This window comes from Periplaneta americana, chromosome 5, assembly GCF_040183065.1.
Source record: "Periplaneta americana isolate PAMFEO1 chromosome 5, P.americana_PAMFEO1_priV1, whole genome shotgun sequence".
In the NCBI taxonomy this organism is placed as follows: Eukaryota; Metazoa; Arthropoda; class Insecta; order Blattodea; family Blattidae; genus Periplaneta; species Periplaneta americana.
Window position 1 is genome coordinate 120633508 of NC_091121.1, and position 25933 is coordinate 120659440.

Sequence of the window (25933 nt, forward strand, 5' to 3'; positions counted from 1 at the left end):
TGTGTTATTTTGATTCCAGCATCTAGTTTTCCTAATGAACATTAGTAAACTGTTGTTGTCTATGCTCATTTGTCCAGTGTAACCAGACATAAAGAGCTCAAGAGAATAAGCGATCCCTCTAATCCCTCTGATGATGGAACCTGCATATAGAAGTTCCAAAATGCCTAAATCTGATCACATTCACTGTGAAAGCCTAAAAACGCATATTAATTTTTTTATTTATTGCTGAAGAGTGCGAAGCCCTGTTACTACCCAACACTGTGATTTTGTTAGTCTTGTATGCTAAACCCCCAGCTAGCTGCATTCCCAAGCCACACCATCTGACTACACTAAGGTTCGCTGTATCTAAGTTTTGAAGCAAGCAACCTTTCAGCTATCTCTGCACATCAGCTAGTAAATGAGAAATGCTGTAGAAAAATAAAGGAATGGAGTTGGGATGGAATGATGTTCTTACCTAACGTGGGGAAATGGGAGAATCCCAAGAAAAAGTTCGACTACTACAAGTATTACTATGGATTCAAAATGCGTACAGATACGGAAATAAAATTTGGAGCTCCTCTATTGTATAAGTTCTACTTACAAGACACTGCGCATGTGCAATAAACTAGAGCCCCTGTATATATGCTCCTTGTGGACAGTTGTGCGAAATTGTTGCCTACATACAAGCGAGCTCCTATCAAGACTCGCTCCAAATTTTAATTCCATATCTGTACATAACAAGCTATTGGTCTAGACAATTTTGCCTTCGTAGTGTATTGATAGTTGTATTTGATTTTTCAGAGTATCGTCTACCGTCTGACAAGCTTCATCTACTTGGACTGGAGTCATTCTCTTTCGGGTATGAAGTCAAGTGGCCTGTTTCACTGGTACTGAACCGCAAAGCTATTGCTTGCTATCAAATGATCTTCAGACATCTATTCTACTGTAAACATGTTGAACGGCTTTTGTGCAGGTAAATTAATTGCTGGTTTCACGAAGTATTCTTCATTTTTATTATTCCATAATGTTACAATTTGTGTTTAGATACACATTTTTAATTTGGATTTTTACCGTTTTTATGCCTAATCTCCATTCCCCCCCCCCCCAATACAATTCTTGACTATATGTAGGAAATTGTACCTTGGGATGGTGAAATGTAGTAGTAGGTAGGTAGGTTTATTTTGCTTGGCAGAGTTAAGGCCATGAGGCCTTCTCTTCCACTCAACCAGGTCTCAATAATATACATGAAATACAAAATTAGATTACAAAACAACACAAAAGAAGATACCTTAGAAATTACATAAAATATAGTAGAACATTACAAATAGTCCAGATCAGTTACATGATATAAAATTTCAAATAGTCAAGATCGGTTACATGATATATAAAATAAAGTAGAAAATTACACACACACACACACACACATACACACACGATTTATAAGACCTAAAATGCTCGAGATAAATTCGACGATTAATTCACTTGAGATATATTATACAGTTAATATACTAATAGGAGAATACATGTGGGTTACAAGACATAAAATGTTGATTAGCAAAGTCGTACTAAATGGCATACAAATACAAATGATTAAATAATATATCAAGATAATAAAAAAAAAAAGAAAAGAAAAAAAAAGAAGAGAGAGGAGAAAAAAAAATAACAATTTGGTCATTTAAGACTATTTAGAAACTTCCGCAAAAGTCTAGTTCTGTTCAATAAAAACATTTCTAAGCAGAGTGTACTTAAAAGATTTTAGACTCTGACTCCTCCTGATTTCTTGCATGCAATGTAATGAAATGTATCCCTAGACGAAGTAAATTAAACACAAGTTTCATTTTGTTATAAAATAAATATATCTACAGTTGTTGTTGTTGTTTTCTAATGCCAGACGTTTGACAATAAAGTCATTTGACCTCTTGCACTCCAATATTTTTCAAAGATATTATCATGATCAGCCACTGAAGCACAGATTTTGAGGTGTTCCGAATCCATTTCTTGGTTTGAGTTGCACAATGGGCAGTTAGGGGACTGATATATTCCAATTCTATGCAGGTGTTTGGCCAAACAATCATGGCCTGTTGCCAATCTAAATGCAGCTACAGACGATTTTCGTGGTAAATCGGGAATTAACTGTGGATTTTGATGCAGAGAGTTCCATTTTTTCCCTTGGGATTGTGTTATCAAATTTTGTTTGTTGAAGTCTAAGTATGTAGATTTAATAAATCTCTTCACAGAGTAATACGTAGATTTAGTAACAGGTCTGTAAGTAGCAGTGCTGCCCTTCTTTGCTAAAGCATTCGCATTCTCATTTCCCAGGATTCCACAATGGGATGGTATCCATTGGAATACAATTCTTTTACTGAGTGATATTAATTGAAAGAGCATTTTAGTTACTTCTGCTGTTTGAGATGAAGGTGTGTGTTTAGAGACTATTGATAGAATAGCTGCTTTGGAGTCTTACAATATAACTGTATCCTTAAATTTATTGATGTGGCATAGAAGATTCCTGAGACTTTCACTTATTGCAATGATTTCTCCATCAAAACTTGTTGTTCCATATCCAAGAGATCTATAAAGTGAGAAGAGACAGCACGTAACACCTGCACCAGCACCTTGTTCTCTGGAGATCAAGGATCCGTCGGTGTATAAATGAAGCCAGTTTTGTGGAGGGTACCTAATATTAATTGTCTCTAAAGACAATTGTTTCATTATTTCAGTGTTTACTTCTGACTTCAGTATTTCATCAGGGGAACATTTAATAAATAAACGAAAATTCGAGGTAAGCTGTCATAATTAAAAATGTGTTCACTATATATCCGATGTAGGCTACTAATTGTAGGCCTAACTACCTAGGTGTACAAAGAGGGCCTAATAATTATCTACTGCAACTTTTATCACATAACTAGGTAATCCTTAAATCATTATGGAGTGCTGCACTTGGCGGACAATGCTTAACTGGCAACAGTTCAATCCCAGTAACTTCTTTCACTTTTCCTTTGCTGTAATAAGCTACGTTTGAATTACAATATTCTTACCTTCTTCCATTTTCGTAAAAGATATATTGCAGTATTAACAAATTTCAATTAACAAATTCTTACCTTCTTTCATTCTCGTAAAGGATTTTTTGTAGTCAGTAATACAAATTCTTAACTCCATAGTTAGACACGAACCCTACATCAAACCCTAATTGAATTGCTTCTTACTAAAAGGGAATAACTCCGCAAAAATGAAAAATACTGTTTTCGTTGGTTTCAGATTGTTCGATAATAAACACATTGATTGGTGCTAAACTAGGACGTCTCCAGCACTTTTTCGCGTGTAGAGAGGGGACTTGAAATGTGCGTTTATTGCTAACAAGGGAGAACTCTGGGAGTTGCCACATTTTTTCTTTGTCCCGAAAAATAGGACTTGTCTCCTTTTAGAAATAAGCAATTCAATTACATCTTATAATTTTGTAAAAGTCGAATTCAGAAAATAATTCCCTTACAAAGTTGGCTTATTACTATGGGCAAAAATCATTATGTATATAAATTTTGACATTTTTTTAACTCCTTCATACGCATACTAATTACTTATCTCTATACCAGCCTTGAACCCAGGAAATAATGCACTCACGGAGTTCAAACTACAGCATGTTACTACACAGGCAAGTCATTGCTCATATCAATTTTTGTATCTTTTCCATCACTTTTTCATAGCTAAATCCAATCGGGTAATTATTATGTAGTTGAGGTTATGTTTTCTTTCACTTAAGTATTTAGAGACATTCTATTCAACCGGTACAGTTAGAAATTTTAATGTGTATGTTAATTCCAATTTAGAAACCAATATCAATATACAAAATATTACTGTCAATAATAGGAATAATCATGTAGGCCTAAGTATAACGTTACTGGTATGAAATAATATCCATCGCTAATATAATGTTATTAGCTAGTCAACAAAATTTTATTATATCCATTGTTGACGTCGTAACTTCATCAAAACGAATGTCATGATCTATGTAGCTAATGGTTCAATACTACGTTACCAACATAAGCATCTATCAGTGACTTTAAAATTAGCGTCAATTAGTGAATATTTTCATGATGTTTATATACGGAAGTAGTTATTATTATGATTATGTTGCCATTCCTTTGTCTCATGTCTTCCAAATTGTTAAAAGATGAGTAATAAATTTTTTCAGTTAATATTAAATTATGCCAGCCCTGTCATAGATGGAGAACCATCTGGTGAAGGTTCCAGATAATACACCTGGTTTCGTGACATGCACACTCAGAATTTGTTCTCACGAAATGGGCTAGTTGTCTTTACTGTATCTTCTTTACACTGTGGACAGACAGAATAAGAAACGAAGCTGTTTTGGAAAGAGTGGGTGAAGAAAGAATAATGCTGAAACTGATTAGAAAGAGAAAAAGGAATTGGTTAGGTCACTGGCTGAGGAAAAACTGCCTACTGAAGGATGCATTGGAAGGAATGGTGAACAGGAGAAGAGTTCGGGGCAGAAGAACAGAAGAAGATATCAAATGATAGACAACATTAAGATAAGTGGATCATATGCGGAGACTAAGAGGAAGGCAGAAAATAGGAAAGATTGGAGAATGCTGGGTTTGCAGTGAAAGACCTGCCCTTGGGCAAAACATGTATGTATGTATGTAAGTCTAATGTTACAAGAACAAGCACTAATTCAACATAAAAAAACTGTCAAGATTACCAACAACAGAATGGAAAAAAAAAAAAAAAAAAAAAGACGTTCACAGCAAACTAAATTGAGAACATGAAGTTTGGTATCAGAACCCACAGAGATAAAAATCAAGAACAGTTTTCGAAAATCAGAGGAAAACCTTTAGATTAGAGAAAACCCGTAATTTTTCAACCAATCGGCATCCAGTTAGACTTAAAATAACCAGTCTCAAAATCTGAAACACCAATGCCAGTATTAAAAGTTGTGAATGATAAGTATCTATCAGAAAACTGGTTACATATACTTATACAAGTGGATCAACAAAAAAACAACAGTTCAGGAGCAGTATTTTTTTCAATATATCCACCTGTTGCACAATAAAACAGTACAACAAACTTCGATGCAGAAATAACAGCTATTCACATCTTACTCCAACAACTTTTATATAAGATAGACAAATTTGAATAAAACTGTTATTGATTCAGAGACTAAAGCAGCATTTCAAGTGATAAATTCAAAGAAAATGAAGTCAATCCAAATTAAAGAATGCCATCAGATGATCCAACAACTTCAAAGTCACAGAAAAAAAATAGAATTATATTGAATATCAACTTGAAACGATTAGTTAACTGCTCATTTAAGAATGAGTTTCTCTCAGATCTTCAAATAAAGAGTAGTGGCAAGAAATGTGCTGGTCTTGTTGACAAGTCAGAGATACTTCCTGATCACCCCCCGTAAAGAGACTGTAGCTGCCATAAGGATTGCCACAGGACATGACTGCCTGGCGGAATATTTATATAAACTGGATATTATACCATCACCTCAGTGTGTCATTTGTAATGAGGAAAATTCTGTTATGAATTGGGAACATTTAAATGTTTGTAAAAAAACTTGTAAATTTTAAATCCTCTATGGGACTTTGTACTGGTCTGCCAGAAACCAAATGATGTTGAATCAATCTGGTTGAGCATTAAATACATACATACATTGAATACCAGCACATTGTGAAATTACTGGCAACGAAACTGTCCATCTCCTTCCAAAAAAAAAAAGTGCTAAACTACCCCAAAATAGGAAAGAAAAAATTATCCATCATGTCAATAAAAAGAACAATTAAAAATAGATGCAAAGACAAATATAATCAAGAACACAAAGCCAAAGAAAAAAGTGGAATATTATTGTTAACCAATCGGAAACCATCTCTCAAGCACCTCGTGAAACTGCAGTAGAAAAATTCAGACTTACCACAGAACATTTTATTTGACAAAATATCTAAACAAATAGGACTTCACCCTATCCCAAATTGCCCTTTATGTGACAAAGAAGAAGAAATGACAGAAGACCACCTTCAAACCTGCAACTTAACTGATACAGTAGCGTGCAAATTAATCCGAACAATGTAATTACTTATGCAAAAACACTCAAACAGGATAAAAAAAGGATCTAAGACATACCTCAGTAATCTATGTGGCCTCCCTTGTTCCTAATAACAGCTCTGAGACGATTTGGCATGGATTCCACTAATTTCCCACAAATATTCTTCATTTCTTCATCGCGAAACCATACACCAATGAGGGCAGAAATCATCTTCTCCTTTGTAGAACAATCCATTTTTTGCATTCTTCTTTTGCAAATTGACCACAAGTTCTCAATGGGGTTTATGTCGGGTGAGTTGCCTGGCCAGGGGAGTACCTGAATATTCTTCTTGTTGAAGAATTCTGTAGTTTTTCGAGACGTATGGCATGGTGCCAGGTCTTGTTGGAACACACCTCTGCCATCCGGAAATTATTTTTGCAGCTGGGGTACGATTCTGGTTTCCAATAAGTGAATATATTTGTCAGAATTCATCATTCGCTTGATAGGTATTAATGCTCCAGGCCCTTCATGTGTAAAACAACCCCAAAACATTAGTTTAGGGGGGTATTTGGGTGCTTGTTGGAGATGAGCTGCTGTTACTTTTTCGGATCCTTTCCGTATGTAAGAAACACGGTGGCCGTGGACCTCGAAATGAGACTCATCGGAAAAAAGTACATTCTTCCAGTCATTCACTGTCCAGTGTTGATGTAATTTTGCCCACATTAAGCGTTTTTTGCACATAACAGGGGTTAGCAGTTGCTTCTTAATAGGCTTACAAGCCCTTCGTCCAGCTTCCAAAAGCCTACGCCACACTGTTGTGACGTGAATATTCACCCCAGTGGTAGCCATTAACTCGCGGGTTAAGTCGACAGCAGTTAGTCTAGGATTTAATTTACTTTTCCTGACAATTAAACGATCATCTGCAGGTGAAGTCTTCCTTTTCCGGCCACAATTTCCTTTTTTCTGGGGTGTGATGGATCCAGTCTCCCTGTATCGTTTTATGATCGAATTAACAGTAGCCAAACCGATGTGACATTCTGCAGCAATTTTCGTCTGTGTCATAGAAGAATGCTCTGCTAATGTTATAATTTTAGACCGTTTTTGTAGAGTTGTATCCATTTGTGAAGACGACAGAATGTACACAGGATTGCAGTATTAAGTCTTCAACACAACTGAAATGCTTATAAGTACAAAACGACAGGCAAAATGTCACATATTATAAAAAAAATAATAACGACAGACCTTCAACAACGGAAGTACACGTACTACAGATGTCAATTAAAGCGGTATGAGCAGCTGTGAGGCCAACAATGACAGAAAATGTAAAAATATGTCGCGTTCGGATTAATTTGCACGCTACTGTAGATTCATAATAGAAAGATACTGGAAAACAAGTGTGCTAAAGGCTTCACTTCCAAATTCCAAGCATTAGACAACAACAACATATTGCTTCTCTCCCATTCGTCGAAAGTTTTTTGTTTTACCATTGATAGAGATGATAAATTGTACTAACTTAAAATAAAAAATTTAGCACTTTATATCATGTTTTCACGAAATACACTGCACCCTCGAATAAGCTGCGCATCCCATTTTTGAAAGGGGAAAAAGAAAAAAGAAAACAAAAATGAAACTTTCAGCAAATGTACTCACGAGAAATTAAAAACAATTAACACAAATATAATTAATTTAGCAATAAATTTTATCCTGGAATACGACACATTTTGAACTCATCCTATGCACACACACTACATGCATATCAGTTAATCGGCCATTTACACAATATCCTGCAATATTAATAACATGCATCAGTAAATTAACTACATTTATTTTATATGATACGTGGTTTGTTGTAATAAATACTTGCCATCACTATTAGCTTCATTCTGCACTGTTTTCGTCATCATCATCGTCATCACCTGAGCAATCGTCTTCACTCTCACTTCTCCAAACACAATCATACACTGTTCCATCCAGCTGATTGTAGATGCTGCACTTTTTGAAGCTTTTTTTTTTTCAACAAGACGGAATAATATGTGTGCTCATTCATCACAAAAACGCACAACTATATGATATGATATATTTATTCCACCAGCTCGTGATGGCTCTTCACATTTCACACAAACTATATACTTACCACACTTGAACTTGATTCTGAGACATGTACTGCTATAGTTCGAAACAAATCTTAATGGTCTTGTTTCTTAGAAATGGCAAAGAAGTCTTTCCTTTCCAACCATTTAGTTAAAAAGACTGGCCCTCAGACTGACAAAGCAACATTAGCAACTAGACCCTCATTAAGGAAAAATATGGTGGTGACAAGTACCTAACATTCTAACCAAAAGACAGATTTCTTAGTTTCTATCGATCTGTGTCAGTGTTCGTATGTTCAATGCAGTGATCGATTGGAACAATGTCTTCCATTTTTCGATCATGATTAAGTAGTATGGAAGTTTGCAAGGCAAGAAATGAATAGGAAGATTCAAATTCTGGCCTTTCGTCTCAAAGAACTCCTACAAAGGATGATTCAAACCCTGGTCCTTCTTCTCAGAAGACCCCCATAAAGAAAAAGGGAAAGAACCCTGTTATTGGAAAATGAGCGAAATTGCAGACGCAGACTATGAAGGTGGTGATAAAAGTTAATTTTCTGTGTTCCATAGTTGATAATGAGAATGTCTTAATAAACAAGAATTTAAAATAATTAACTGCAGACGCAACAGCTGTAGAAATTGCCATGGTGAAGAAAATTTCATCCATCATTCTCGACAACTATCAGACTCCGGCTAAAGAACACAAGAAGACTAAATTCTGTCCAAATTTCACGAAAGGATCCCTGCGAGAGGAGTATGGTCCTTGTAGGGTAAAAGGAGAGAGTAAGCCAGTAACTCGGCATTCTTGAAGGAGCAGGTGGATGAGGATGATGTCCCAGCTGGGACAAATAAGACTCAATCAATGGGCGGCCGATTCCGTGTTGGGGATAGGATATAAGAGTGGGAGAAAAACTCACATTCCTTGTTCGGATCTTCTCATGAAATGTGGATACTCTTCTGATCGAAGCGACACAATGTATGAGTGTTATGAAAATAGTATGTAGCCTAATATAAGAGAACTTGACTCAAGCCATGCAGGAAAAGTCTGAGCTATGTTTCCATTCTTTTGCAATAAACAGTTTGTTTAATTATTTTTTAATCTTTACATGTAGGAACTTTCTTATTTTTGTTCCTAATAAATTTTAATTCCAAAATAACATGGTCGTAATAATCAAAGGGTTTATAACATATTAATAATGTATTTAGCAAAAGACGCAGCAACCTTTTAAAATTTGACGTTTGAAACATGTCAAAGCTATTTTCAGGCAGGGGAATGGAATAATATTTTTTATGGAAATCTCTAATCTGTGTTTGGTGTCAGAAATAGGATCTTTGTACAAGTGGACAGTTGTTCGTCAGATGATTCAGATAGGCTTAGAGCACGCAGTTATATTGAAATCATCACAGTTTTTTAAACTGTACTTATCTGTTTCTGTATTATCCTGCTAATTTATTTTTCATGTTTCCATGCTTTCCTTATAAACTGTTTGTGTTGAAGTTTACTTGTTTTTTAATCTTTACATTTACTTTCTTATTTTTGCCTGTAATAAATTTTAATTCCTAAATAACATGGTCGTAACAATCGAAGGGTACATAATGCATTATAATACAGCATTTAGAGCAAAATACGTGGCAACTCAGTAAAATCTGAGGTTTGGCACATGTCAAAGGGAGATGGGGCGAGAATGTTAAGGCTTGTCTCAAAGTATAAACCAAATGCCATTTAACAATGTTAAGAATTAAAATACCCATGCAGGAAAATAATGCCTTGTGCTACTATCTTAGGAATGGTTGAAGCTCTAAATCAACTACAGGAATGGAACACATCAAATTTGATGACACTCAATTTAAGCAAATATTTTCACTTGGTAAAAAAGAAAGAAAATTCATTATCCAATACAATGGCCAACATCTTCCTAGGACTTATGAATCCAAATATCTTGGAGTTATTTTCGACAGTAAGTTAACATGGAGCAACCATTTGAAATATATTTCTGAAAAGGCTCGTAAAAGATTCTTCCTTCTGAAAAGACTAGCAGGAAAGAAATGGGGATGCTCTAGAAATACTTTGAACACTACATACAAAATGTTCATACAGCCAGTGCTGACATACTGCGGAGAAATTTTAATTACTTCACCTTTCATAAACGAAATAGAACATGTTCAAAACCAAGCTCTCAGACTCATTACTGGTGGAATCAAAACAACCCCAATAGATTCTATGAGATTCCTCACTAATATTAACAGCATCAAAATGACAACAGAAGAAAAAGCACTGATTCAATATGAAAAACTTATCAGATTATCAGGAAACAATTGCCATTCATACAGTCCTCTCTGTAGATTAAAAGCTCAAAAAAGTTTCATATGCATGGTTCAAGAATTAAAACAGAAAATCAACATCCCGAATTTAAAATAAATCTTACAAATTAAACTAATCCCTTTAACTCTATCAAATCATCATCGTCATCATCATCATCATCATCATCTGTTACGAATTAGGCCAGTGTAGACCTGTTTCGACCCCATCTAGCAGTCTTCTAAAGGGTCTTCCTAACCGTCGATGTCCTCTGGGTTGATACTGCATTATCATTTTGGGGATTCTTGAATTGTCCATTCGTTTTACATGGTGTAGCCAATTTAGTTTGTGTCTGTTTATTTTTTCTTCTACTGACTCTACTTCTAATTGTTCCAATATTTCTTCATTCCTTTTTCGATCTAAAAGAGTATATCCTGCTGTCCGCCTGAGAAATTTCATCTCAGTTGCTTTGATTCTGTTCATATCTCTCTTCCTTAATGTCCAAATCTCACTTCCATATAAAAGGGAGGGTAATGCTAGAATATTATATATTTTTATTCTTATGGATTTTTGAACTAATTTAGCTTTTAATGCATTATTTATTATTCCTAAAATTTGTGTAAATTTGGTGATTTTCTTGTTCACATCTTTTTCATTTTGATAAGATATTTCACAACCCAGATAGTTGAAATTTTCTACTTGTTCCAGGCATTGGTTATTGTGTATTATCTTACCTCTGATTGGATCTTGTCCCAAAAATGGCATTACTTTTGATTTTTGTGCTGAAATCTCCATCCCAAAATCGGATAATATTTTATTTAATTTAATTGAAAAGTAAAGGTTTGGGAGTTGTTTTCTATTCTCACTGGAAGAAAGGTAATTCGTGGATCTCAACCAAAAAGGGACTTTCGAGCAGTCAGTGGACGCAAGCCATTAAGATGAACTGTAATACAATACCTGTACGTACTCTCCCTGGTAGAACTCTTGACTCAACCCGTTGCAGAAGATGCGACGAGCAAGAAACGCTTCCTCACGTCTTGGGTTCCTGCCATCATGGAGAATTGCTTCGAATCAACAGACATAATACGGTTCGTTCTCTCATCGCAGCTTCAATCCGTCAGAATGCTTCCTATGAGGTTTATGAGGAGGTTGGTTGCGTCTCTTCTGATGGCTCTACTAGACGGGCTGATATCATCGTAATTGATCGGCAGAAGGATAAGGGTGTCATTCTTGATCCCACAATCTGTTTTGAGATGCATGAGCAACAGCCACAAGAGGTGTGTCGTGAAAAACAAGTCATATATTAGCCTTGTTGTCAGCATCTTGGAGCACAATACCACATTACACATTGGACAGTTTTTGGGCTCATGTTCGTTGCCCGTGGCACGATCCCACGTGAAACTTTAAATCAACTTAAACAATATAAAATTTCTGATGCAACGATTGATGCCATAGAATCTCACGTGTTAAAATCATCCTTAGCTATAATTAGTAATCATTTGTACCCAACAAAATTTTTATTGTAAATGATTTCCTACGTTTTCTTATCTTAATGTTTTTTCTTTTTCTTTCCAAGTGTCACAAAATTGTTTTGTTTACTTATTATTCTTTATGAATTGATTAGTAGGCCGATCTATCGAACCCTTATTTAGGGCGGCTTTTGTTTATACAAATTACCTATCAGTCAAACCTCGATAAGACGCGCCTGCTTATTACGCTATTCCGTGTAATACGCTTTTTTTTGTCCAGTCCCTGAACATTTCATATATAACGCCTTTATAAAATACTCAATTTGTTGCGCTCAAGTCCCGCATAATACGCTATTTTTTGTGGAATATTTTCGATGTAATTTTTAGCAATGTACTGTAACAGCAATGCAACATCTTAGGGCCGAATTCATAGTCAACACTTATTTTAAGGAAACATTTAAGCAGTTGCTTATAATCATTTTCAATTCATAAATCCCACTCAAGTGAACACTTATTCAATTAAGGTAGCTAGTCAGCTTACTCAAGTGTTTCCTCATATTCATTGTAATCAGCTGTTTCAGTATACAATGGATGATGATTTTGATGAATTTATTGAGTTCTACAATGAAAACGAAAATGAAAATGAAAATGTGTTTCGACCAAACAAAAGATATATCAGAGATATGGAAAACCCTTTAGAGATGTACAATGACCAACAATTTAAAAGGAGATACCGTTTCAACAAGAACACTATTGTGGATATTCTGGTGCCTCTCATTGAAAATCACAATACAATCATGAGAGGCTTACCGATTTCACCACTGCTGAAAATACTGGTTCCTTTGAGATTTTATGCTACAGCATCATTTCAGGTAGGTTTATGCAATAATACATTCATAACTGATAATAATGTAATAATAACCTATTTTTACAACACATGAAGCTATTCTGGTTTTGTTACTATTTTGCAGTTGGTTTGTGCAGTTTTATACCACTTGAGCCAATCAACTGTGTGCCGGATTATTTCAGAGGTTTCCGAAACTCTTGCGCGACATGTGAAGAGGTTCATCAAATTTCTATCGACACAACAAGCTTTTAATAATATTCGTGTACAATTTTTTCAAAAAGCTGGTTTTCCTGGAATTATTGGAATTGTTGATGGCACCCAAATTCCAATAAAAAGTCCTGGGGGAAATAGGGGAGAAATTTTTAGAAATAGGAAGTCTTATTTTTCTATCAATGTACAGATTGTTAGTGGACCTAATGATGAAATTCTAGACATAGTTGTAAGATGGCCTGGTTCAGCACACGATAGTAGAATTTTTGAAAACAGTGGAATAAGAGTTGCATTGAGTGAGAGACAAATTCCTGGACACTTACTTGCTGATAGTGGGTATCCCCAACGGAGTTATATTTATACTCCAGTTCCACGTCCAGTCAATCAGCGAGAGCACAACTACAATAACAGCCTGAAAATTACTAGAAGCGGAGTTGAAAGAACAATTGGAAGATGGAAACGAAGATTCCCTTGTCTTTATTTTGAAATGCAAAATAAGTTAAGAAATGTCACAAGAATAATAACCTCTTGTGCCATTCTATGTAATTTGGGAATACAAGCTGGAGATCTTTGGGAAGTAGAAGAATTAGAAGGAGGCAGAGACATTATTGAGATTCCAGCAGCTCCACTTCCAGAAAATGCCAGAGGTGTAGAAATTAGACATCATTTTATCCAAACTCACTTTTAATTAGTTTGAAATGCACATTTGTACAATGAACTGTTTATAAAAACTATTCATAAGCTTTTTCTCAGTTCTATGAGAGTATCTCAAAATACCAAAATCAACACTGAAGCTAACTCATATTCCAATACAAATAATAATATAAAAACAACAGAATGCAATTGGAAGTAATGTATCAACTGAATTTGTAATATACCGGTACCCAAATTGGATCCCATATCAATAACACTTAATCAAAGGAAAAAAAGTTTTCTTTCAATTTCACTCAGATTTATGATTTTTCATTTACCTGACTTTCTAAAATATTCCCATTTCTCTTTCAGGAAAGCATTCTCTTGTATGGCTGTTTCTAACAATTGTTTTTGTAATTTAATTTTAAGCAGCTCTTGCTCTTTCCTCATCTCTCCCAACTCTTTCTCTAAATTTAATGAGTACTTCAACTTTTCAATTCTTAAATCTGATTCGGTTTTCAAAAAATGAACTTTGTTAAACTTCGTCTTCTTCTTGCCATCTATAATTGCCTGTCCTGAAGTTCCTACCTCTTGTCTGTTATCTGTCGATGGAGTCAATACAACTGGGGTTTGTTCTTTTTCTGCTCCGGAATCATTATTAAATAAACTAGTGGATGGTTCCAACTGAAAAGCAGTGGTTTCTCTTGTTTCTTGCAGAAACAGAACATCATCTAGGATTATATAATCCTGCAAAGTTGTATTATTTTCTATTAATTTAATACTGTCACTGTCATTTGTGTCTACCAGTTCTATATCTACACCACAAGAGTCCAGTTCTGGATCACTTTGAATTTTTACGTCAAGGGTTGGACCACCACCAGTCTTCAACAATGTCCTCTTCTCCTTCGCAAATTCCAGCTTCCTTCGGAATTTTATGTTATCCCACAGCTTCCTCAATTGGTCTGAATTTCTCTGTAACAAAAACTTAATTTAAGAAATAATACATTATGTTTATTTTATATAAATAATAATTAGTTATTATAGGCCTACAAAGTTGAAGTGATATTTTTTCGAAAAGTATTCACGTTCCAACAAAGTGTTATTTGCATTTTCGTTTGTATTCTACCCAAGGAATAGGCTGTTAAAATTTGCGTAATTATGCCACTTCCACTTTGTATACCATAAAATAACTGAAAAATTAATTAAAATTATTTACTTACAGGAATATTTCCGGAGTTTGCATTAAACTCAACTGCAATTTTGTCCCATGTCAATTTCTTCTTTTGGAGAGAACAATTATCAGATTTTTTACTTTCGACGATATCTCTATATTTCATAACTAGTTCTCTTAGCTCACTTCTTTCTTCTTCTGTGAAATGCTTTCTCGACATTTTGTATAATTTTTAGTTCTGTAATATTACATTATCATAATCAACCCATCACATCATCGGGGTAATGTAACTCCGCCTTCCAGGCGCCCCAACCTCAGAAGTGGGTTGCAATTAAGCCACAGCTAGGAGGGAAGACCAGAAATGTCGAAAAGACAACTTGGTGGCATTGGATAAAAAAAAAAAGTTCTGTAATATTTACTTTTGTATTTGTCTACGATAATATTGCCGATTTTACAATAATTGAAGGCGTGGGAAAACAATTGAATGTACGAAAGTGCTCACGTCTAGCCATGTTGCCATATTTCTTTCGATGTCAAGGGAATGCTCAGGGCATATGAATGAGTGGCGTCTCTGCAATACGATCTGAAATAAGTGCTAAGGAAATGCTCATTACTTAAGTGTTTCCTCATTTTATAAGTGACGACTATGAATTCGACCCTTAGTCATTGAACTCACCTGCGCATTTAAACCTTCATACTTCATATCTCACCCTCTTGTTACGCTCTCTTATTCGACTCCTTACCTGTGCTGTTAAAGCCTACATACAGTTACAATACCTCACCCTCTTGCTAACTCTCTCTCTCAAACAGCATTCCTCACTCGGCCGTAATAAAATTCTGGAAATTTTTGCTGTGCAGTTTGTTGTCCTTTAGTGTATTGAAGTGTCTGTGAATGTGATTATGATGAATGTTAAATGAAAAGCACTTTCTGTGTTGGAAAAATTGGAAATCTTACGAAAGTACGATGAGAACAGTACTCTTACTCAGAAACAACTCTCTGATTCATTAGGAATCCCATCATTGGCATTAAGAACAATAATAAAAAATCGGGACTCAATCACTACAGCTGCGATGTCGGGAGGATGTAATCTCAGGAACTGAAGTGTGGTAAACATGAGGACTTGGAGAACACACGCACAGCAAACAACTATAAATAACTTTTCAAAAGAATTAAATACAGTACATACTGTAAATATCTTTGATGTATAGTACAGTAATTACATAATGGAGTAATACTGTATTACCTTTCATGAATCATGTATTTCAATAAAGAAAAATGCTAATAGATACTGTATGTAAGTCAAAATTAGTATACCCGCCTAATACGCGGTTTACACGCAGTCCCTCAAACAGCATCTTATTGGGATTTTACTGTAGTTCTCTTTGTAAGTTATATTCTGAATTGGAAATTATAACTTGATCATCTGCAAAGAGCAGAGTATTTAATGTTAAGGTACTGGTTATTATGATTCCTGATGTATAGATTTGGTTCCATTTAGAAATGATTTCATTAATGTAAATATTAAATAGTGTTGGAGATAATGGGCAACCTTATCTAACTCCATTATTAACATATTTTCTTTCAGATATACGATTATTTATTTTGAAACTTATTTTATTGTCGGTGTAGATCTCTATTATTTTTGTAATAGCAGATTTGGTATATTTTTTCCTTGTAAAATGTCAAATAAAAGGTCTCTTCGAACCTTGTCAAAAGCTTTCACAAAATCAATAAATGCTATGTGGGTTTCTAAATTAAATTCTCTTCTTTTTTCTAATAGTAATTTGATACTGAATAATGGATCTATACTTGATCTTCCTTTTCTAAAGCCATTTTGGCACTCTAGAAGGAAGGTTCCAGCATGTTTTTTTTTAGTTTTTCGTTTAAAATTCTGCAAATATCTTACAGCATGTGTTGAGGATACTGATCCCTGTATAATTCTCTACATTCTGTTTATCGCCTTTTTTATATATGGGAATAATTGTACTATTTTTCCATGCTTCCGGTAAAGTGGCAGTTCAGTATGTTCTATTTAGGAATCTTAATAGTTTTTCTTGAAATAGACCTCCTGCATATTTATACAATTCTGAATTTAGGTTGTCTTCGCCAGGTGATTTACTATTTCTCGTCTTCTTTAATGCTTCTTGTAGTTCTTCAGATGTAATACATTGTTTATCTGCGTTTTTTCTGTCCCAGAATTTTGACTCTAGTAGGATTGTTCCATAAATTTTTGTAAAAATCTAAAAATGTTTTTATTTTGGGACAAGTATTTATCTTGGCTGATTCTTTTATTTCTTTGTTCATATATTTTACAATTTTATAAGTGTTGGGTTTTATTTTATAGATGTCTGCTTCTAAAAAAGCTATAAACTCTTTTCAAGATTGTGGCTTTGCTCTATTAAATATAGAGGATAATCTAAATTTAACAGAAGAAATACTGAAATCAGAAGTAATCACTGAAATAATGAAACAATTATCTTTATAGACAATTAATATTAGGTACCCTCCACGAAACTGGCTTCATTTATATGCCGACAGATCCTTGATTTCCAGGGAACACGGTGCAGGTACTGTGTGCAGTTTCTTTTCACTTTATACATCTCTTGGATATGGAACAACAAGTTTTGATGGAGAAATCATTGCAATAAGTGGAAGTCTCAGGAATGTTCTATCCCACATCAATAAATTTAAAAATGCAGTTATATTGTCAGACTCCAAAGGAGCTATTCTATCAATAATCTCGAGACACACACCTTCATCTCAAACAGCAGAAATAACTAAAATACTCTCTCAATTAATAACATTCAATAAAAGAATTGTATTCCAATGGATACCATCCCATTGTGGAATCTTGGAAAACGAGAATGCGGATGCTTTAGCAAAGAAGTGCAGCTACTTACAGACCTGTTACTAAATCTACGTATTACTTTGTGAAAAGATTTATTAAATCTACATACTTAGACTTCAACAAACAAAATTTGATAACACAATCTCAAGGTAAAAATGGAACGCTCTGCATCACAATCCACAGTTAATTCCCATTTTACCACGCAAGTCGTCTGTGGCTGCATTTAGATTGGCATCAGGCCATGACCTTGCATAGAATTGGAATATATCAGTCCCCTAACTGCCCATTGTGCAACTCAAACCAAGAAATGGATTCGGAACACCTCAAAATCTGTGCTTCAATGGCTGACCATGACAATATCTTTGAAAAATATTGGAGTGTAAGAGGTCAAATGACTTTATTGTCAAATGCCTGGCATTAGAAAACAATTATCTTAGGAATTGTGTGGAAGGAAAATTGGGCATTGTTGCCAACTTCTTTTCTAATAAGCTGTGCACTCGTATTTTTTACTTGTATATTTCGGAAAAAAATAAGTGTGCGAGATATTCGAGAAAATACAGTAAATCAAATTTAGGATTTTATAGCACTTTTATATAATAATAAATTAAGCTTCCTTTATGAAAAGGTTGCCAGATTTGATAAAACGTATTATATATAATTTGGAAACACACCTAAAAGGTAAAATGATTTACATTTGAAACAGTTAGGGAATCGAATATACAAAACGTCAGAAAAACTTACACTTAAATAGCATATATGCTCATTGCAGTTAAGCAAGGGTTAGGAGTATCATCAGTTATGTTAGAATGATTTGAATGCCATATAGTGCAAGAAAAATAATTGCTATGGATTTATTGACATTGATATCTGAACTGATCCTTTGAGTGGAACGCAGCCAGGAAGGTGGTGGTGTGAAGATGGTTGCACGGTAGTATTTGCGCGCTTTGTGGTATGACGTGTCTTCCGCTGAGCCAATAGAATCATTTCTGTAACAAGTGATTGAGTGTGCAGTTCACAAGTGGATGTTTTGAGAGTTTCATTGATAATATTATGAAAAACGAATTTAGATTATTTTGTGTGTGTGCGTGCGTGCGTGCGACGGCAAGTATTACTTTGGTAGGTGAGAGAAATAGTGTTTCAAGTGTATTTGTACTTTGTAAGCATTGAGCAGCAGACGGCGAGATGTGGTGAATGTAAGGAACGCGGTGTTGCCACACCTCAAAAGAAGACAGCAGTAGCATGTTGTATCAGTTTACGAACAGTGCAAATAATAATAAGCTCGGAAATAAAAATAATGCAGTGTTCAGATCGCCAGAGAAAAATCCTAAGAGGAGAAAACCGGTCAAGAACCTGATAACTTCAATAAACATGTATTGCATACAACAATATTTGACATGTACAAGAATGGTGGATATCTTACTGCATTAAAATTAGTCCAAAAAATGAAAGAAGCAGTGGGATTTAATGGCAGTAGGGATTCGATACTGCGAATTTTTAAACAAATGGGCTTCTTTTTTAAAAAATGCAATGACAGGAGAAAATTTCTTTTGGAAAGGGTTGACATTGTTACAGCTAGAATAGCCTTCTTAAGAACAATTCATAAGATAAGAGAAGCTGGGAAGTCTTTGATATTCTACTTAGACAAGACCTGGATAAATAAAAATCATAGCAGGAGTGCCTGTTGGCAAATGAGTGTTGGTTCTGGAGTACTACAGTTACCAATTGGTAAGGGGGGGCTGCCTCATTGTCGTGCATGTTGGTTCATTTGCTACTGGCTTCATCCCACAGTGCAAATTTATATTCTGCTCGAAATCCAAGACATCAAATTCAGTTTACCATAAAGATGTGAACTATTCACTTAAAAAAAAAATTGTTTGTGGAGAAATTATTGCTTAACATTCCACTAAATTCTACAATAGCAATGGACAATGCCAGTATTCATTCAGTTCAACTAGACCAAGCTCCATCCACCAATACCCGCAATCAGATATAATGTATTGGCTTTCGAGGCACAATATTCCTCACACATCTTCCCAGAAAAAAGAAGAATTCCTCATATTGGTAAAACTATACAAGTCGAAGACAGTATCATATGAAATAGACAGCATTGCCAAACAACATGGCTATCAAGTGGTTTATCTCCCCCCCCCCCCCCACAACTGCCATTACAATCCTGTTGAATTAATTTGGGCCCAAATGAAATCGAGAAAGCAATACTTTTAAAATTGCTGACGTCGAGACATTGACACATGAGGCTGTTGAAACCATATCAACTGAGGCATGGGAAAACTGTGTACGGCACACAGGAAAATTACAAGAGGAAGATTATGCATGAAAGATTCGTAGGGATGATATAATGTTGAGAGCTGATAGTGTTCCAGTTGGCGCGTGACGTCACCTGTCCATCGTGGCTCCTGTTGCTTACACTGCAATTCATGTTATGCTACCGGCAGGACGTCTTGTATTCTCGAAGCCTAGAGCACATACAGTACATAAGTTCGAGTAGCACAATGATTGAATTAAGATAGTCGTTTACACACTCATGAAAGAGTTTCAGTTATGCCATCTCTAACTTCAATTTTCACATCAACTATGCTTTCCTTTTAATCATCCCTTGAGATACGTTTGGATTTGAATATTTACACATATGTATTAACCTTCAAGACTATGAGCAAACTTCCTTGAACAATGTGGATACAAAATTTCTGCCTTGGTCAGTTAATACTTGTTTAGGGGTTCCATGACGAGCAATTATTTTCGTGACAAATTCCCTAGCTACTGTTTCTGCAGATTGGTCAGGTATCGGAATAGCTTCACTCCACTTCGTAAAGGCATCCATTAAAGTCAATAGATAGACGTTTCCGGAAGTTGTTTTTGGAAATGGACTGAGAATGTCCATGCTAACTAATTCAAAGGTTTCACTACTTCACTGAACTCCTGAAGAGGGGCTACAGAATGTTTTCCTGTTTTTCTTTTGCAACATGACATGCAATTCGCAACATAATTTTCCATGTCTGATCTCCTACCTGGCCAATAGAAATGTCGACTTCTTAAGTCATAGGTCCGCTTTTGACCTTAGTGTGCACCAATTGGTGAATCATGATATGTCTTTAGTATAATCTATCTCAATGGTTTAGGTACTATCAAACAAGGTTCACGGCCGTTTTGGATTCGAAACAAAACCCCATTGTCATCTAATTTAAACTGATTTGTGTCATTCAACCATTGCGCGTATTGTGGTTGGCAATCTGTAGATTTCGAACGGATTGAGGTTCCATCTTGTCGACCTTAACAAAGGGCACTTCATGAATTCTAGACAGAGCATCTGCATTCTGATGTTTTTTTCCTGGTTTGTACTGAACCTGAAAATTAAATTCAGACAATCTGAGAGTCCATCGGAGCAGTCTCGAACTCGGCTCCTTGAGACTCATTAGCCAACGAAGAGCGGCAGGATCGGTCACTGCGGTGAACTCGTGACCGTATAGGTAACACCTAAAGTACTTTGTAGCCCATGCTAGAGCTAATAGCTCACGTTCTGTGGTGGAGTAGTTCCTTTCAGATTTCTGTAGTACTCGTGAGGCATATGCAATTGGATACTCTTCTCCTCCTATCTTTTGAGATAAAACGGCTCCTAGCACAGTTCCTGATGCATCTGTTGCTAGTATAAATGGTTTATTGAAATCGGGATATTTCAGGATTGGTTCACTACACAGTGCTTCTTTTAATGTCCTAAATGCATTTTCCTGTGTTTTGGTCCAAACAAATGTAGCGTCCTTTCTTGTGAGATCTGATTAGGGTTTAGCAAGTTCAGCAAAGTTGGCAATGTGTCTAAGGTAATAGCCTGCTAGACCAAGGAATGATCGTATTTGTTTTGCATTTTTCGGAACTGGAAATATTTTTACAGTTTGAATTTTCTGTGGGTCGGGACGTACGCCTCTAGAGTCCACTACATGACTTAAGTACTCGATTTCGGGTACTGCAAAAGTACATTTTAGGGGATGTGCTTTTAGATTCGCGTCTCTTAAATGCTGCAAAATCTCTTTTAGCATCTCTGCGTGTTCCTCTATTGTTGAACTGTAGACAATGACATCATTAATATAAACAAATGCCGATTCGCCTTGTAAGTCTACTAGGACTCCAGTAAGCCTACTAGGACTCCATCCATTAGTCTTTGAAAAGTACTCAGGGCTCCTACTAGATCAAACACCATTCGATTGTATTCAAACGTTCCCATGGATGTGTCGAAAGCAGTTTTTTCTTTATCTTTTTCCTCAATTTCAACTTGCTAAAAGCCACTGAATAGATCAATTTTGCTGAAATACTTTGTACCAGATAAACTTTAGAGTGTTTCTACGATGTTAGGGAGTGGATATGAATTGCCATGGGTAACAGAATTTAGATCTCTGAAATCAGTACAGAATCGCATTTGCTCGCTTCCATCAGGTGATTTCTTTGGGACTAGAACTATGGGTGCACTCCATGGGCTGACAGATGGTCTGATTATGTTCTTATCTAGCATATCCTGTAACACGTCCTTGACTACCTCTTTATACTTGTGCGGCAACCTATAGGGTGTTTTTTTGACTCGTAGGGAATCTCCTACATTAATCCTGCGTTTCACCTTACTGGTGCACCCTAATTCAGTTTGTGTAGGATCCTGGAAAAATCTCGGTATTCGTGGAGAACGTCTCTTATTACTTTATCTGTTTCTCTCAGATGGTCTAAGGTGATAGATTCTACAATACTCTCTGAACTTTCACTTATTGCACTTACAACATTACGATGGGGATTTTTCGTCTGTTCTTGTGGTGAGGCATCACTATACGGATACTCAATTTCTCCTAATATTCGTCTCTATACCGGTACACCATTTATTCCGAAACTCGTCGGCTCGAGAATAATCGGAAATTTGTCTTCAAATGTCTTCATATTTCTCTTATTGAAATCTGCCCCTACCCTGGTGATATTTCCATTGACCCGTCCTAAGAGCACTACTTCGCTTCTTGGCGGTATAATAGCTTCCTTGCTATTTCGAACAACCACGCCTTGGGATTTAGATTTAGGATGTGGGTCTGTCCTAAGACATTTTGACTTTTCCTTCTCACTCTGTCCTACTTGATGCGACGGACTCAAATTCTGCGTATGCTGCACTCGAGTCATTGACCTATTTTGGGCGACTGTCCCAACGTCAATTACGCCTACCTTTTCGTGACATGTGGATTCGTTTGTCAAATTTATAACCCAGCCTTTCTTCGTCTTCAACCTTCGGTTTCCTACATCGAGGATATAATAATTATGTTTCTGTAGAAAATCTAGACCTAGCAATCCACCTACTTCCGGGCCTGCATTTATTGGACAAACTATAAAACTATGCAGGATCCTTACTGCATTAGTAAATTCTAATTCAAGATCTTGGGTTCCCTTTACCTCAAGACTCTTCCCGGTAATACTTATTGCCCTTTTATTGGTATCATTAATCGGATTCCCTGCTAACCCTGGTTGGACGATTGATATGGTTGCCCCTGTATCTACTAACCACTTAGTTACCTTCCCGTTTACCCTTGCTATGGCCAGGAGTTCTGCCACCTGTGAACCGGTAACGGGGGGAGTGCAACCGGATGGTTTATTTATTGCCTTGACGTAACGGGGTTTGGAGCCAAGGCATCCCCGTTTCCCTGGTTTGGACTATCATATCTATTACGAAAACATTCTCTTGCTATATGACCTCTTTTTCGGCAAGAGTAACACTATATTATCCCTGCGAAATCCATGTACAGCATCTCTATTTCTATTGGTGGATTGGTAGTTACTGTTTCCCTCAGTGTCTCTGCGCTGCTGGTGACGTGGGGTGGAAAGTGGTTTTTTCGCACGGCAATTTTCAGTCATGTGCCCATTGCAGTGACATTTGTGACAGAATTTATGTTCTGTTTCTACGAATACTTCACGAGACCTGTTTCCTGTCTCACTTCATTCGTCGCGGTGACAGCTAACTCGACAGTGTCTTTCATATTCTTTGGCCTTCCTAACCGAACATATTTGCCTATTTCCCCTCTTAAGCCTGCTATGTATGTGGCTAACAATTGACGTTCCGCCTCTTCTGTTAGGCTGTGTTGTTCTAACGGGTCCCTTGTCTCTTTTAAAGTTTTTAAGCTGAGAGCTTTAACCCTGTCCGCAAATGCTTCTGGACTTTCTGTTTCCTTTTGTGTGGCCGTTTGTAGCTCTACATAATAGAAATTATCAGGCATTTTCCCCCTAAATTTCTCCTCAAACGTGGCTCTAATGTCTGCAAAGTTGGCGCCATCTTGAGTAAGATCCTGTCTACATTGCAAAAATTCGAATGCGGGTCCTGCTATTTTAAGTCTGAGTATGTGTTTATCATCTTCACTTATATTTCCTAATCGTGCAGTGGCGTCAATATTGTTGAAAAATTCATAAACCGGTTAGCTGTCTGGTAAACCTGTCCATTCTTTCAACGCGGTAGCTGAAGATAGATCTTTAGTTCTCCATTGTGTTCACAAAGTCTCTACTTCGGTTTGCAATCTAACAATAGCTTGTTCGAGATTGTGCGCCATTTTGTTTTACTAGAGGAAATCAGTCAGTCCGCCACATGCAAATTATTACGTAGCACCATATTATACACTGTACACTATAACACACATTTCTTATAAAATAACTTAACTACTAGACACATTATTATCAGTCTGAAATAAATAAACATTATTCAGTAGTTTCCCTTGTATCCTGGTAGACAGCTACATATTGAATAGAACGTCTCTATAAGCAATTCGCATCGTATCCCACTTCTAACACCATTTTTGTTGTGCGATCGTCACTTAGGTTGGATGACTTGCCAAATGGATGACTACTGCGTTCATATCCTGCTCACACTTATCAGGATTTCTGACACCACAATTTCACTCAATAATGGAAACGATTTTACTGGAAGAGCTGGAGCTCTCAGGATACTATAGGAAAACTACTTGGTTACTGAACTAGACTGAATTGATTGCAAATGAAAACTCTACTTGACTTATTAAGTACTTACAAAAAATATATATAAGTTACGTACAAGATATTTCTTGTGCTGAAGCTGACACGATGACCCTATCTTCTGCTTCTTCACCAAAAAAGACCCCCGATTATTCCTCTCCGCAAGTCTCAACTACTTCTCAAAATCTCCTCACCAACATTTTTTTGTTTCCTTATCAGTTTCCCCGCCAGGGTACCAACCACGCCATCCACCAGGTGGGATGGGCTTAAAACCCATTTTGATTTTACGTGCTTACAGATGTCTTAATCAAACATCTATTACATTTAATTCAGTATATAGTGATATGTCGCTTTAATGAGACTACGCGTAAGAAAAGAGTTCGAACAATGCGTGATTTAATTTAACCAATTAAAATGCATGCTTTGTTCTACTGGACCAGTGTGATTAGTCCAGCAATGATCTGTGGTGTAAGAATACTTTTATTGTAGGCAGTGATTTACTGCACACGTGACAAAACTCTAACGCTGGCTAAGCATCTATTTACTTCACAAGCTGGGATTGCATTGTGCATCTTAAGACCATGTATTCCACTGACACTGTTCCCGGACTGTTCAAATTTGACACTCCACAGGAAATCATGCTACAGGGCGTTCTTAAGCCTTGGGGCATAACATATTCAATGCTTTTTGTTTTCATTCTGTGTCTATTGTTAATTTAATTTATTTTTATTTTCTTGGTTGCATTATAAAATGAACACATTTATGGTTTCCCAGTTTTAATATAAAGATACATGCAAGTGCAAAAAGTACTTTAGTTTCGCAATTTAACACAGATATTGGTGTCGCGCTTCGCACTGTTATGAGTAAGCAACTTGGCATCTCCGCATCTCATAGTTCTGTCTCCCTCTGCGCTGTCGAAAATTCGAAACTGCCTTCCCTGCTGCATTCCACTCTAATGGCTATTTCCTTCACAATGATGTGTGCTAGACCTAGGTTTTTACATTTGTTGGCAAAGGAGGAGGGTATGGTACCTCATGCTCCCACCATCAGACCTAGTACATCAATGTGGGACAGGCTATATTTATCTTTATAGAACGGGATTGTTGGTTCATAGATGCGTTTCTTTTCACTGTCCACCTCATGTTGTTGCTCTGCATGTGTCTCTCAAATCTGATGATGGTATCGAGAATGTATGCCGAGTTGTTCATAATGACAATGATATAAATTCGCTGAACACTTCCTTGTGTGGCTAGTCCTTGCACCTCTTGATGGACTGTAAACCCTACCTCCTTCAGTGCCTTGGCCAGCATAGAACAGACAGCATTGTGACGGATGTTACGAAGGACCTCACTATAG

The 25933-nt window shown here is 36.3% G+C and overlaps 1 protein-coding gene across 5 annotated transcripts in view; it reads left to right on the forward strand.

The window, feature by feature from the left end:
* Positions 1-25933, forward strand: part of LOC138700117 (gamma-tubulin complex component 2-like) — a 233502-nt gene that overhangs the window by 138859 nt on the left and 68710 nt on the right. For all 5 annotated transcript variants that reach the window (XM_069826441.1, XM_069826442.1, XM_069826439.1 and 2 more), the window contains exon 11: positions 781-952. In XM_069826441.1, the coding sequence (XP_069682542.1) occupies positions 781-952 (172 nt within the window). The remainder of the gene's footprint in view (positions 1-780; positions 953-25933) is intronic.